This window comes from Plasmodium gallinaceum, assembly GCF_900005855.1.
Source record: "Plasmodium gallinaceum strain 8A genome assembly, contig: PGAL8A_v1_64, whole genome shotgun sequence".
NCBI classification, from domain to species: Eukaryota; Apicomplexa; class Aconoidasida; order Haemosporida; family Plasmodiidae; genus Plasmodium; species Plasmodium gallinaceum.
Window position 1 is genome coordinate 156,193 of NW_021628223.1, and position 13,601 is coordinate 169,793.

Here is a 13,601-nt window from a genome sequence, read left to right on the forward strand (position 1 = left end):
TATTAAGAAAAAAAATGTATCGTTGTTCATTTATTTTAAATGTACGTATACATAAATGTTATATAATTAAAAAAGACAAAACATTGTCATTAATCTAATAGAACAATAATTTTGTTTTTAACAAATTGCTTAGAAAGTCATTTATGTCTATTATTACACATCAATTAATTTTAAAAAATTTTTAATTTTTTTTTTTTCCATAAATTGTATCATTATATTTTATTTAGTTTATAATAAAAAAAAAAAAAAAAAAAAAAAAAAAAAATATAAATATATATTCACACACATATATAATAGGAGAGGTAAGAATATTTTAGTTAAGCTTAAAAATTATAGAAATGACAAAAAAAAAAAGAGAATATAGTTGAAGTATAAATTCATAAAAAAAATAAAAATTATAGATAATAACATACCTCATCTGTTAAAAAGTTATCTTATGTAAGTCCTAAAATGATCATTAAAAAAAAAGGATAAGTATTCATTTTTTGAAACACTAAAATATATGAAGAGTACTACTCTATTAATATTTAGTTATTAGAATTTATTTTTAAAATGGATTAATTTAAATTCTTTATTGTTTTTTAATGAATTGTATATTCCAAATAACGTTTTTATGTTTTTAAATCCTGAATTTTCAATGAGTATGTCTAATATGTTATCCATAATGTTATTTACAATTTGATTGCAGTAGAGGCTGATATCACTTTCACTTGTAGTTTTTTTATCGTTTGTATTAATATCTAAGTTATTTATATTTTCATTATTATTCTGTTTTTCTCCATGAATATCCTTTGAAGCGCCTCCATTATGTTCTACATCAATTGTTTCATTTGTTGCTCTCATCTTATCATTTTCCTCATGTTTAGAATTATTAGGTATTTTGTTTAAATAATTAGAATTATTTTTATAATTTGTGTCATCTGGTACATTAGTTTCTGATTTTTGTTCTTTTATAGTATCCTCTATATTAGTAAAATGAAAAATGTTTGTATTTTTTGATATGATATCATCATAATAAATATTTTTGGGGATATTTATATTTTTTTTTAAAAGATAAAAACTGTGATATATACTTTTGTTTCTCTGAATGTAATCAATAATAAATTTTCTTAAATTATTGATATAATTAATAATATGAATTTTTCTTTCGTTTCCTATTTTTAATTTTTCTTTCAAAGTAGATTTAACTTCCTTTTCAATTTCAACTTCACTCTTATTTTTATTTTCTTTATCATTTTCATCAAAAATATAAAAACCTTTTTTTTCAAATAGCTGTATTAGTTCAATATTAGAGAAATTAATTTTACTAAAGATAAGGCGATATGTATCTCTTAAAATTTTCTTTTCATTAGCTATTTCTGCATTATATTCCTTAATTAAAGAAAAAAATCTTTGCCATAGTATATCATTTTCACAAGAATGTTTTTTCTTTAATTTATCTTTTTCAAATAAAATTTTGTATTCTTTTGTAATATTTCTACGAAACCTCTTACCTCCTCTTGAAGTAAATTTTGAATTCATAATATAATTATATAATAATTCATTTTCATCATTATAATTAGCAGCTCTAAATATTTTAATTAAAATGTTAGGAACATCTTGTGGCTTTAAGGATAAATAAAAATATATAAGCTTTGCTTTTAGTTTATCTGAAATGTTATTATACACACTAAAATCAATTAAATTATATTTCTTATCGTATATTTTAGATATATATTCAATTTTTAAAAAATCATAAATATATCTCTTCCTTACTTCTACAGGGATACAAAGTTTAATGCTTCTTAAATATTTTATTAAAAAAATTCTTAAAACCTTCAAACCAAGTACACAATATATTTTAAATTTGTTATGCTTTATTACATCATCATTTATGTTTAAAGTGTGTTCTGTATGACCAAATGGAATATTTTCGTTATCATATGTATATAAATTAGTGTATAATTTTTTTAAATTAACACAAACATCTTTAAATAATAAGTGAGGAGACACTTCAAGAAAATTCCCTATTCTAATCATTATTTCATTACATTCTTCATCAAAACTAAAATTTAAATATTTCATGAGTTCAGAACTTTTTGTAATAACATCTTGTTCAGTATAACTAATTTCTGAATTTTTTAAATGATTATTATGTTTATTACCACCTATATTTATTTCAGCATAATTTTTAGTTTCAGTATTATCTTTTTGATCTACTTTTAGTATATTTGTATCCTTTAATTTGTTAAAATAGTTTTTTTTTTTTTTAATTATATATTTATATTTAATAAATAAGAAAATATTTTTTTCTTTTTTTCTTTTTTTTTTGTTACATAAGAAAATATCTTTCTTTACACATGTTTTTTTGTAAAATTTTATGACTTCTGATTTATCTACTTTTTTCATAGGAATTTGAATAAGCATATTAGGAATATTTATCATACATGTTTTAATTTTGATCAAATAAAAAAATAAAATAACTAGGAAATAAATGATTCTTATATTTTTTTTCTTTTTCTTTTCATTATTTAATATCATTTTAATTGACTAATAAAATGAAAAATAAGATAGCAAAATAAAGATTTGCTTATCATTATATCTTTTATATTATTTTCCTTTATATCAAAATTTTCAATTTGACTACTTAGAAATAATATTTATTATTCCTTTTTTTTTGTCTTGAATATCATTAAAAATTTTTCCTTGATCATTTTTAATCTTGTTATTTTATAAGTTTTTTTATATAATAATTTCAACTATTTGAAAAAGAGAAAATTATATTTTTACTTCATAGAATAATAATTTTTTATAAGTTTAAAGATGTTTATGAAAAAAGCTTATATATACATATTTTTTTATTTTATTTTATTTTTTTTTTTTTTTTGTTGAATGTTCTGTTAGTATTTTTAATCACTGAATAAATTATCGTTTGATAAAAATATACTTTTATTTATAAATATTCATATACATTAATTAACTTTGAAAGTTTTTTGTAATTAATATTTTTAAAAATAAATTATAAACTAAAAATTAAATTATTAAAAATAAAAGAATATTAATGAACAAATAATTAAATTAATATAAAATAAAGAAAAATATTAATTAAAAAAAAAAAAAAAAAAAAAAAAGTTAAATTATCCAATTTTTATTTTTTTTTAATTATACAAATCGTTTTTAAATGAATCTATAAACATGTATTAAAATTATTTTTAAAATTTTATTATTGAAATATAGAATTATGTTTATGAATTAACATAAACTTAATTTTTAAATTCAAATCCAATGTTTTATTTCTTGTTATTCTAAATACCAAATTTTAATTTTTCGCTAAATTTTTCTAATTCTTTCAATCTATCATTTTCTGCAGATAAGGAATATAAACTTTTTTTTCTGCCTGACCAACTCAATAAAGTTAAATGTCTTCCTTTTGAATCAGTAATTGACATTATTTTATTCCATTCTAATTTTGATTTATTTAAAAAAACTTTGTTTCTAATTAAAACATAAACACCTAGCCAGTCATTTTTAGAACACAACATCTGATCAAACTGTTCATATAATGTAAACGCTTTTTTGCTAATACCTAGTTCCTACAAAAAAAAAAAAAATAAAATAAAATAAAATAAAATAACATAAAAAAATAATTAAAAAAATTATTTATTTTTTCTATTTTATTTTTATAAACACCTTTGAAAAACTAAAATGTGGAATTTTCGTTATTATTATTGCATTTTTTATGAATGGTGCAACATTAAAAAAGTGTGCTTTATGAAATGAAACGTCAAAAGGAAAATTCAAGTTATATTTTTTGTCTTCTTCTGTAGAAATTGATACAGTTTCAATATCTGGAATATTTATATTCATATCTTCATTTTTCATTTCTAGCTCTTTTTTTTCCTCTTTATTTTTGGTTCTTAGCTTTTTTGCATCCTTTGCAATTTTTTTTTTTTTTTTATCTTTCTCTATATTATATAACTGATCTAAATCTTTTACGAAATTAATATCTGATGTTTCATCATAGAATACTTCTTCATCATTATCTATTTCTTCCTCATCTTCATCTTCTTTAATGTCCTCTTTTAAAACATAATTCAAAAATGAATTTTTCTTTATTCTACTTGAATATGTGAAATTATTATCTTCATTTTTACTATTTCCTAATTTTATTTTTTTTAATATATCTTTATAATATAATGAATATCTAATTAAATTTTTCTTACATTCAGCTATCATAATACTTCTATTATCACTACCTATTAAATGTATATTTTTATAATTATTACTTAAATCACTTAAGGCGTAATTATATATATTTACAAATTCTTCTTTATCAAATATTTTTAAATTCATAAAAGGCAAAATTTCTTTTTCATTATATAATGGTAAATTTAAAAAATGGTTGAGTAATTCAAAAATTAAATTGCCACTACTGCAAAAAGGATCCCATATAATATTAATTTTTTTTTTATTTTTTAAACATTTTTGAATCATTAAAGAATATGTACAATTAGATGAATCATAACAATCGTCACTTAAAAAAAAATTGTTATTATAATAATTCATTCTTTTTATTTCCATATTTCTTAAATAATTAACGACACTATTTTTATCCTTTTCTTTTTTCTCTTTATCTATATCATATGCTTTTTCGTAATTTTCATTTTTTTCAGTATTTTTTATAAGAAATTTATTCATGGAGTTACAAGGATTTTCTAAAACAACACTTTTCTCTTTAAATTTATTCATATATACATCATTACAATCATAATTTTTTAACTCTATACTTTCATTTTCTAACATATTACTTAAGGATTTTTCATTTTTTCTTTTTTCTTCATCATGAAAAATTGAATACACATTCCTGTTATTTTCTAAAGATGTTTCATAATTCTTGTTTAGTTCTTTCTTTTTTACTGATGGTGACGATATTGCAGCATTATCAGTAGTCATATCAAAAACTCCTTTTCTTAATTTATTTGTAAAAAATCTATATTTATAATTATTTTCTCCTGTATTTATTTCAATATTTTGATGGTCTATTTGAATTTTTTTTTTTTCTTCATATATTGACCAAAACGGGACATTCTCATTTACAATATTTTTTATTTTTTCATCATTAATTTTATAATTATTGTTGAAAAGAGAAAAAAAATTTAAATTTTGATACTTTTCAATGTTTTTAACATTTTCCAATTCTTTAATGTTACCATATTCATAAAATCGGGGAGATAGTTTTCCTGTAAATTTTATGTCAACATTGCATATATTATTTTCAATATGAAATGATAATAAATTCCATACATTATTTAAATTATCATTTAATTTTTCTTCAGTTGTTTCATTATTACTTAAAGTTTTGATATTAATATTACCGTCTCCCTGTTTATTTTCATTATAACTACTTAAAGTAGTTGCTTCTATTGAATTACCACTTAATATATTTACATATGTTTTTTGATCACTTAAATCTTTTTTATTTTTTACATTATTATTTACATTTTGTGTAACATTCTTATAACTATCTATTATAGTATTTAAACATTTATATATGGTACTTTTAATACTTTTAGTATCAAATAATTTTGAGTTAACACATACAATTTTGAGTGGTATATTTATTAAATCATTACAATCAAGGAATTTATTCCAATCAATATTTAGGATAATATTTTCTAAACAATTTAAAGAATTACATATTTTGTTTTTTGACACGTTTAACCATATACTTTCAGCATATTTACACTTTAACGATAATAAATAAATTAAAGATATTGAACACTTCAATTGTATTCCACCACTTGTTTTGGTTAATTTAATTAAATGTTTTACTTTCTTTTCTTTATTAATATTATTTCTTTCTTTTTCATAATTCATTAAATCTTTTACATATATATATTTTATATCATTTTTTAAAATTGATTCTCCTCCTTTTCTTATTGATATAAAAAAATTATATTTACAGAAATTTCTTTTATTAAAAATAAAAGAAAAATTAATTAATTTCATTTTTTATATTTATCTCTCTTTTTGAAAAGTATTTTTTCGATACATTTAAGTTTTATTTATAAATTATCAAAAACCTTTGTTTTTTCATTTTTATGATTCTCCTTTTTTTTTTTTTTTTTTATACTTAATATGGCAACATTATAGCCAAAAAGTATGTTTTTATAGTAAGGAATCATTATATAAAATAGTATCTTTTTTTATTTATATAATTGATGTGAAAAAAAATTTTCATAATGTTATATGAATAAGGAATTTTCAAAAGTTATAAAATGAGAAAAAAGATAATACTGGAATAATTATGGGAAATAAGATTAAAAAAAAAAAAAACTAAAAAATATTTTACTTTTTTTTTAAATATTTATAAGATCTTTAAGTTAAATTTTTAATTTATATTCTTTTATTTTTAGAGTTGAATATATAGGCTATATTAATTCTGTAAAATATGTAGGAGAAAAAATTTTAACTATAATCACCACACAAAAAATATGGATTGCTTAAGTAGGTGCCATTTTATCGTACATAGTTATTTCCATCTTATAAAATAATTTTTCTTTTATTTATATGGAATATATAAAAAAAGTAAAATTAATTTAATTATAAAAAACACAGCGAATTAGGTTACTTTTAATTATGATTCACCTTCTAATTTTTTTTTTTTTTGTAATATTAGAAAATGTGTTTTTTATAAGAATATATATAAAGAATAATTTTATTAAAATAGAGTGAAATGATAAAATAGTTCTGCAAATTAATTGCAGTATTTTGTCCTTTTATAAACTTTAATTTTTTTTATTAATTATTTTTTTTTTTTTAATTTACGTAAAGATCTAAGAAAAAATACAATTAAACTATTTATTAGTACCAAATATAAGAATTGTAAAAATCTTAAATTGTTTTATTTATTCAAAATATTTTACTATTTTAAATTTTTTATTATTGAAATTTTTAATGTAAAATATAAAGCTATAATAATTTAAATAATTGTAACACCATAATCTAGATAATTTCTAATTATAGAATTTTTCCTTAGAAATTTTTATGTTTACTATTTCTTTATGAAACATTTTTATATAAAAAAATGGAATATAAAAGAAACTTATTAGTATATTTTAAATGGCATGTGAATAAGTTAAATAAATTTTTATCCATAATACATTTTTTATAGTATGTTTTCTCCTGTTTCTATTTTAAATCTCTTTTTTTTTTTTTTTTTTTTAATTGAAAATTAGAATAAAATGAAACCTAATTGTAATTATTTTTATATCAAATATTAATTTTATGTATAAGCAAGTATTTTAAACTATACATAAATATGACTAAATGTTTGCATGTATTCACCTAATACATTTAGAATTATTTAAATTTATCAATTATTTATTCTTTTTTGTTAGCCGAATTCATTTCTATTCTTCAATCGTATTATGAATTATTAAACATGCATTTTTTTGTAATATATAATCATTCTTTTTGCAAAGAAAAATTTCCTGAAGAATTATGGAGTATTTATTTGTTCGGTGATAACTCTTTTATCTTTTAAACAATTCTAAAACTACATTAAAAAATAATGTAATAGATCTAACAAGAGAAGAAATAATATCAATATTATTAAATGCATGTATTATTTGCACGTTAAAAAGAAGATAAATAAGGAATGTACGTAAATATAAATACATGAAAATAGAAAAAAAAAATAAAAGAAAAAATTGTAATATTATTTTTAAAAAAAAAAAAAAAAAAATTTTTATTTTGAATTATTTATAATAAGGGAGAAGTTTCCATTTACTTTTTTTTTCCAAGAAAACTTATTAAAGTCACAAGTTTTTAAAAGTTTTTATGTCAATTTTCCTATAATTTTTGTTTTTGTTTAAAATTAATCTTTATTGATTTTCCTTTTTTTTTTTTTTTTTTTTTAATTTTCTTCAATATTTTTTGTTTTTTGAAAATGTATAGATTACCAACAGTATTTTTATTATGCCTCATCTTTTTAAGTATGTTTTTTGTAGATAAGTGTGAGGCATTATACAATAATTCGTTTTTTTTTTTTTGCAACCGAAAAACAAGCTTCAAGGAAAAAATTTTATTCAGAAAAAGTATCTTGAGTTGATTAATTATAAAAGTACCGATAAATGCCTAACTGATTTAATGCATAAAAATAATATAAAATTGATAGCTATTGATATTGATGGAACATTAGCTAATTACGAAAATAGAGTCAGTAATGAAAATCTTCGTGCAATGCATATTGCTAAAAAGCTAGGAATAAATGTTATTTTAGCAACAGGAAGATCGCATGGTTATGCATTACAAATATTTGATCAAGATCAAATTGATCAATATAAAATGGATAAATATGATGGTGTGTTCTCAGATGGTGCCTCTGTTTATATAAAAGGAAACAATTTTGTATACAGAAAGTTTAGTAATAGGGATTTTGATACATTAATGTTTGCATTAGCACATTATAATCTTTTTAATTATGCAGTCTTTATAACAAAAGATAGTGCATATGTGGTTGTTGAAGATCCAAATTTGCCAAATATATTAGTTAAAGAACATGAAGGTATAAAATCTTCAGTTAAATATATAGTAACTTTAGATCGAGGACTTGAAGCTATAGTATTAAATAACATTAAGGATATTTCAAGTATCGGAGATATACTAATAGTACATATATACAGAGAAGTTTATGAAGGGCAAGAACCTTTCAATGATTTTTTTAGAACATTGCATGATGAGTTAAAACAAAATTTTAAAGTTTATATTACAGAACATAATGATAAAATTGTCATATCACCATTAAATACATCAAAACTAGTCGGAGTTGAATTATATGCACGATTATATAATATTAATATAAATAATATTTTATCAATTGGAAATGATTTAAATGATGTACAATTATTATCATCAACAGGATATTCTGTTGCAGTTAAAAATGCTATCAAAGAAGTATCCGATATTGCTAAATGTGTTAGCACCAAAACAAATGATGAACATTCAATAGCAGATATTATATATAAAGTAATTTCTGGAAGATTATAAAAAAAAAAAAAAAAAAAAAAAAAATTCCTTTTATAATTAATTATAGCAAAGTAAGATCTTCTTTCTTATTTCCTTTATATTGCTATTTTATTTTTATAAGGATAAAAAGTATGGTTTATTATAATTATGGAGATTCTTGTTTTTAATAAGAGCATATTATGTTTAAATACTTTTTGTACTTTTTCTGAGATTAATATGTTAAATTACTGTATTTTCTCTATGTATCATATATAATTCATTGTATTTTTTCATTTTTATTATTATGCATTTCATTTTTTATTTATGAGCATTTCTATGATAAAAATATAATATTTTTATTTAAAACTAGATTTCGTTTAATAGATATAATAATGCAAATTAAGTTTTTTTTTTTTTTAAATTTTTATATTTGTGTATATTGGAAAAAAAAAAAAAAAAAAAAAAAAAAAAAATGTATTAAAAAATATTATGTAGAAACTTTAAAGTACTACAGTGATATATTATTCAAAAATAAATATAAAGACTGCAATAAAATATAGAAAAAAATATGTTTCTCGAAAGCTATATCCCTTTTTCATCAAATAAGTTTTTTAGGTATTTCGTTTAAATTTTACACATTATTTTTAATGAGTTTTTTTTTTTTTTTTATGTAAACAACATGTCTTTTGTAATATTCAATTTGTTCTTTTCTTTTTTTAAATGGATCCTTTTAGTTGCTTTTCTTTACTCAGCTCTTTTTTTCTTTTTTTTTATTTTTTTATTAAAACGCTTATGAATTTTAAAATCATTTATTAAGAATTTTTTTTTTTTTTCGAATATATTTTTATCATTTCCAATATTATGATCTATACCCAATTGCCAAGGATCACTTAGTGTATTTTTGAATTGATTTTTGTTTCTGTTTATAAAGTTATAATATTCATCTAACTCGAAATACATATTTATAATATTATCATTAATAACATAAGCATTTTCTTTGTTTTTTGAATAATTATTTTTATTCATCATTAAAAGGACATTTTCTAGTTCTTGATCAGAAAAGTAGTTTTTAAAAGTATCATCAGTCAAATTTATAATTTGTTTTACCTTCGTATAATTTAAACCAATGAAATAATCGTCATCATAATTTTTTACCTTTTTTTTTATGCTATTTTGATTATTAAACATTTTTACTTCTCTTTCTCTTTCTCTTTCTCTTTCTTCTTTCGCTGCTTCTTTTTCAATACTCTTTAATTTTGTATTTAATTTTTTTCTCATGAATAGCAAAATACTTTTAGGAAGATTTTCCTCTTCATCAATCTTACAGTATATATCTTTTTCATTAAAACTTATAACCCTTGTTTTGCATATTTTACAGTTTTTATGCAAATAATCAGTTGATATAAAAAATGGCAACAAATGCACATTTTTGAAATTATTGCAATCTTCTTTATTTTTATTAATATTGGAATTATCACATGTAATATTATTATTATTACTTAAATCAAAAATATATTGAATTAATGTCTTATTATATGTATATATTCTTAAATTATCTGACAAATTTACAAAACTATTTATTTTCATTAGGTTATCTATTGAATCAAATTTACATTCAATATATCCCCTTTCATGAAATATTGGGATATTAATTTCTTCCCATATAAAATTGGGTTCCATATAAAAGGTAAAAATAAAGTAAAAAGTTTCTTTATTTTCATTATTTTGACTAGTATCATTTTCATTCAAGTTATTCAATTTGTGTTCATTATGTTCCTTTTTATTAGCATAATTTTGATATGTATCATTTCTATTTTCATTTATTTTATTCTCCCATATTGTATAATGAGCACATAAAAAATAAACATTTTGGAAATACTCAGGAAAATATTGCTCTAAAATAGAATTAGGAGTATAATAAATTAAATTATTTTTTTTAGGATGAAGATTTTCATTTTTTTTTGAACATATAAAATGAATATAAACTGGTTTTATACTTTTATATGTATTATAAATTATATTTAATAAATCAGTTATATAAAAAAGTGTAAAATCTTTTTTGTGTTGTTCAAGGTCTTTTAACTTATTTCCATATATTTTACATGTTCTCTTGTTGTTCCATTTTATTTTTTCATTCATTTTATTTTTTTATTATTATTTTTTTTTTTTTTTTCTGCTTTAATATCTTTAGTTTGTACAATATTTAAAATTTGTTAATACAAAAAAAAGATGGATATTAATTACACAAAAAAAAAAAAAAAAAAAAAAAAAAAAAAAAAAAAAAAAAAAAAAAAAAAAAAAATAAAAAAAAAAATAAAAAAAAAAAAAAAAAACNNNAAAAAAAAAAAAAAAAAAAAAAAAAAAAAAATATAAAATAAAATAAAATATTACATACATACATATAAATATATATATATATGTACACATAAAAAACAATATTTTTATGCAAAAAATTTTTACAAACACTTTATTGTATTTTTTTTTTAATAATCAATAATTTTTTGTGAATAAAAAATTGTTGAGTTCTTTGCATTACAGTTGCTAAACAAAACAGAAAAAAAAAAAATATTAAAATGATATAATTTCTGAATAAAAAATTATATATTTCTATAAAAACTATTTATGAAAAAGAATGTTATATAAAAAAAAAATATCAAATGAATTTTTGCATGAGCAAATAGTTATTTATCGTGTATCTCATAAAGCATACGAATATTAATATTAATTAATGTAATAAAAATAAAAATTTTATTAAATTTTTTTTTTTTTTTTAAAAGAATACAACTATATTTGCAAATTTTAAAGAAAAAAAAAAAATTAATATAAAGTTATATTAAATAAAAAAAAAAAAAAAAACAAAGATTAATTTCCATGTATTAATATGAGCATAAATAAGTGATCTACTTAATTACCAGCTTACTTCTTAATGAAATTACTTATTTTAAAAAAAAATTATTAAATAAAAGTTATATAACATTTTAAGTTTCACATATTATTTTACATGTTTTTTTTAAAAAAAAAATATAATAATTAACTTACAAGTTGCATTATTTTTAAAAAAGACAAAAAAAAAAAAAAAAAAAAAAAATATATATATATATATATATATAACATGTACTTAGAATACTTTTATATTTTTTTCATATATATTGCAAAGTATCTTCATGTGTTAGCAACTGTATTTTCTTTTTATCTTTTTAATATTTTATGTTTACATAAAAAATTAAAAAAAAAAAATTATTTAAACTTTTTTTATTATATATTACTCTTAACATTTAAAATTTTTCATATAATTAATTTCATATATATGCCTATAAATTTTATACTTAAAAAGCAAGTTTTTTTTTTTTTTAGTCTTTAAATTGTATACCATATTTTATTCCCTTTAATATTAAATTTTAAAATATATGAACAAATTAAAATGTAAATATTATTAAATAACAACTTTTGCTGAAGCATGCAATATTTTGTATTACTTTAAAAAAAAAAAAAAAAAAAAAAAAGATGAATAAAACTAAAAAAAAACTTGTCAACGTTTCTAACGAATTGAAAATCCTGTATAATTACTAATTAAATTAAATAATTTTGTTCTATTTAATATACATTTATTTTTTTTTTTTTTTATTTTTTTTTTTACTTTTTCCTTTAAATTAATATTTTTTAAAACTTAACACTATCCATAATGCGTCAATAAATATGTAATTTTTATAGATTTATTATAAAACCATAAAATTTCATTTTAAAAAAAAAAAAAAAATTGTAAGGCTATAAAAACTTTTTTTATTACTTTTGACTTTATTTAATATTATCTTTTCATATTGAATTTTATTTTATTCTGTATGGTTTGATCTTATCATATTTTATATTATTTATTTATATTATTTTTCTTTTAAATATTATTTCTTTTACCTATTATAAATAGTATTAATGAAAATTTTTTTATTAAGATTTATTAATCTTAAAAATTAAAATTTATAATATATGTCTTTGCATTTTTGAATTAGTTTTTTTTTTTGAAAGAATAAAAAGAGCAAGAAAATATATAATCTTAAGTCTATCTTACTAAAATTTTAATATTTATATTGTAATGAAAAAAATAAAAAGTAATTTATTATAATGAAAAAAATAAGCATTATAAAATTGAATAAACTTTAAAAAAATATTCCAACTCAAAATGAATAATTGTAAAGGCATCTGAATTTAACGAATTTTAGTCATGTATTCAAAGAGATTTTGTGTTATAAATTTATGTTAACATTTTGAATTTTTTTTTGTTTTTTTATAAAAAAAAAAAAAAAAAAAAAAAAATAGCAGTATAAAATAAAATTGTGTGAAGAACAATTTTAAAACAAAATAACAAAAATATTAATTTAATTTATTCTGCATTTTAATATGAAAGAAATATGATTGTGTGTATAAATTTATTATCAATTTTATAAATATATTTATGTAATTATTGATATTAAAAATAATTCATATTTTTTCTTTTTATAAAATTTAAAATCTTTTATTGGAATTTATTAATTATAATAAAAAATAAAATTAAAAAAATAAAAATCAATTCATATATTTTTTTTTCTTTTTTTTTTTTTTTTTTTTTAATACTAAATATT

General features: G+C 17.8%; 4 protein-coding genes across 4 annotated transcripts; 1 reads left to right on the forward strand and 3 right to left on the reverse strand.

Annotated features, from left to right (window-relative positions):
* Positions 1-534: 534 nt before the first annotated feature.
* Positions 535-2,520, reverse strand: PGAL8A_00127000 (conserved Plasmodium protein, unknown function; the record flags this gene model as incomplete). Its single annotated transcript, XM_028674789.1, has 1 exon — positions 535-2,520. The coding sequence occupies one exon, from the start codon at positions 2,518-2,520 to the stop codon at positions 535-537; it is 1,986 nt and encodes a 661-aa protein (XP_028526385.1).
* Positions 2,521-3,284: 764 nt separating this feature from the next.
* Positions 3,285-5,988, reverse strand: PGAL8A_00127100 (conserved Plasmodium protein, unknown function; the record flags this gene model as incomplete). The annotated part of the gene is made up of 2 exons (XM_028674791.1): positions 3,285-3,572; positions 3,670-5,988. The coding sequence occupies 2 exons, from the start codon at positions 5,986-5,988 to the stop codon at positions 3,285-3,287; spliced, it is 2,607 nt and encodes an 868-aa protein (XP_028526386.1).
* Positions 5,989-8,130: 2,142 nt separating this feature from the next.
* On the forward strand, positions 8,131-9,030 carry HAD3 (haloacid dehalogenase-like hydrolase, putative; the record flags this gene model as incomplete). Its single annotated transcript, XM_028674792.1, has 1 exon — positions 8,131-9,030. One exon carries the CDS (start codon positions 8,131-8,133, stop codon positions 9,028-9,030), a length of 900 nt encoding a protein of 299 aa, XP_028526387.1.
* Positions 9,031-9,732: 702 nt separating this feature from the next.
* PGAL8A_00127300 (conserved Plasmodium protein, unknown function) lies at positions 9,733-11,127 on the reverse strand (the record flags this gene model as incomplete). Its single annotated transcript, XM_028674793.1, has 1 exon — positions 9,733-11,127. The coding sequence occupies one exon, from the start codon at positions 11,125-11,127 to the stop codon at positions 9,733-9,735; it is 1,395 nt and encodes a 464-aa protein (XP_028526388.1).
* Positions 11,128-13,601: the final 2,474 nt, after the last annotated feature.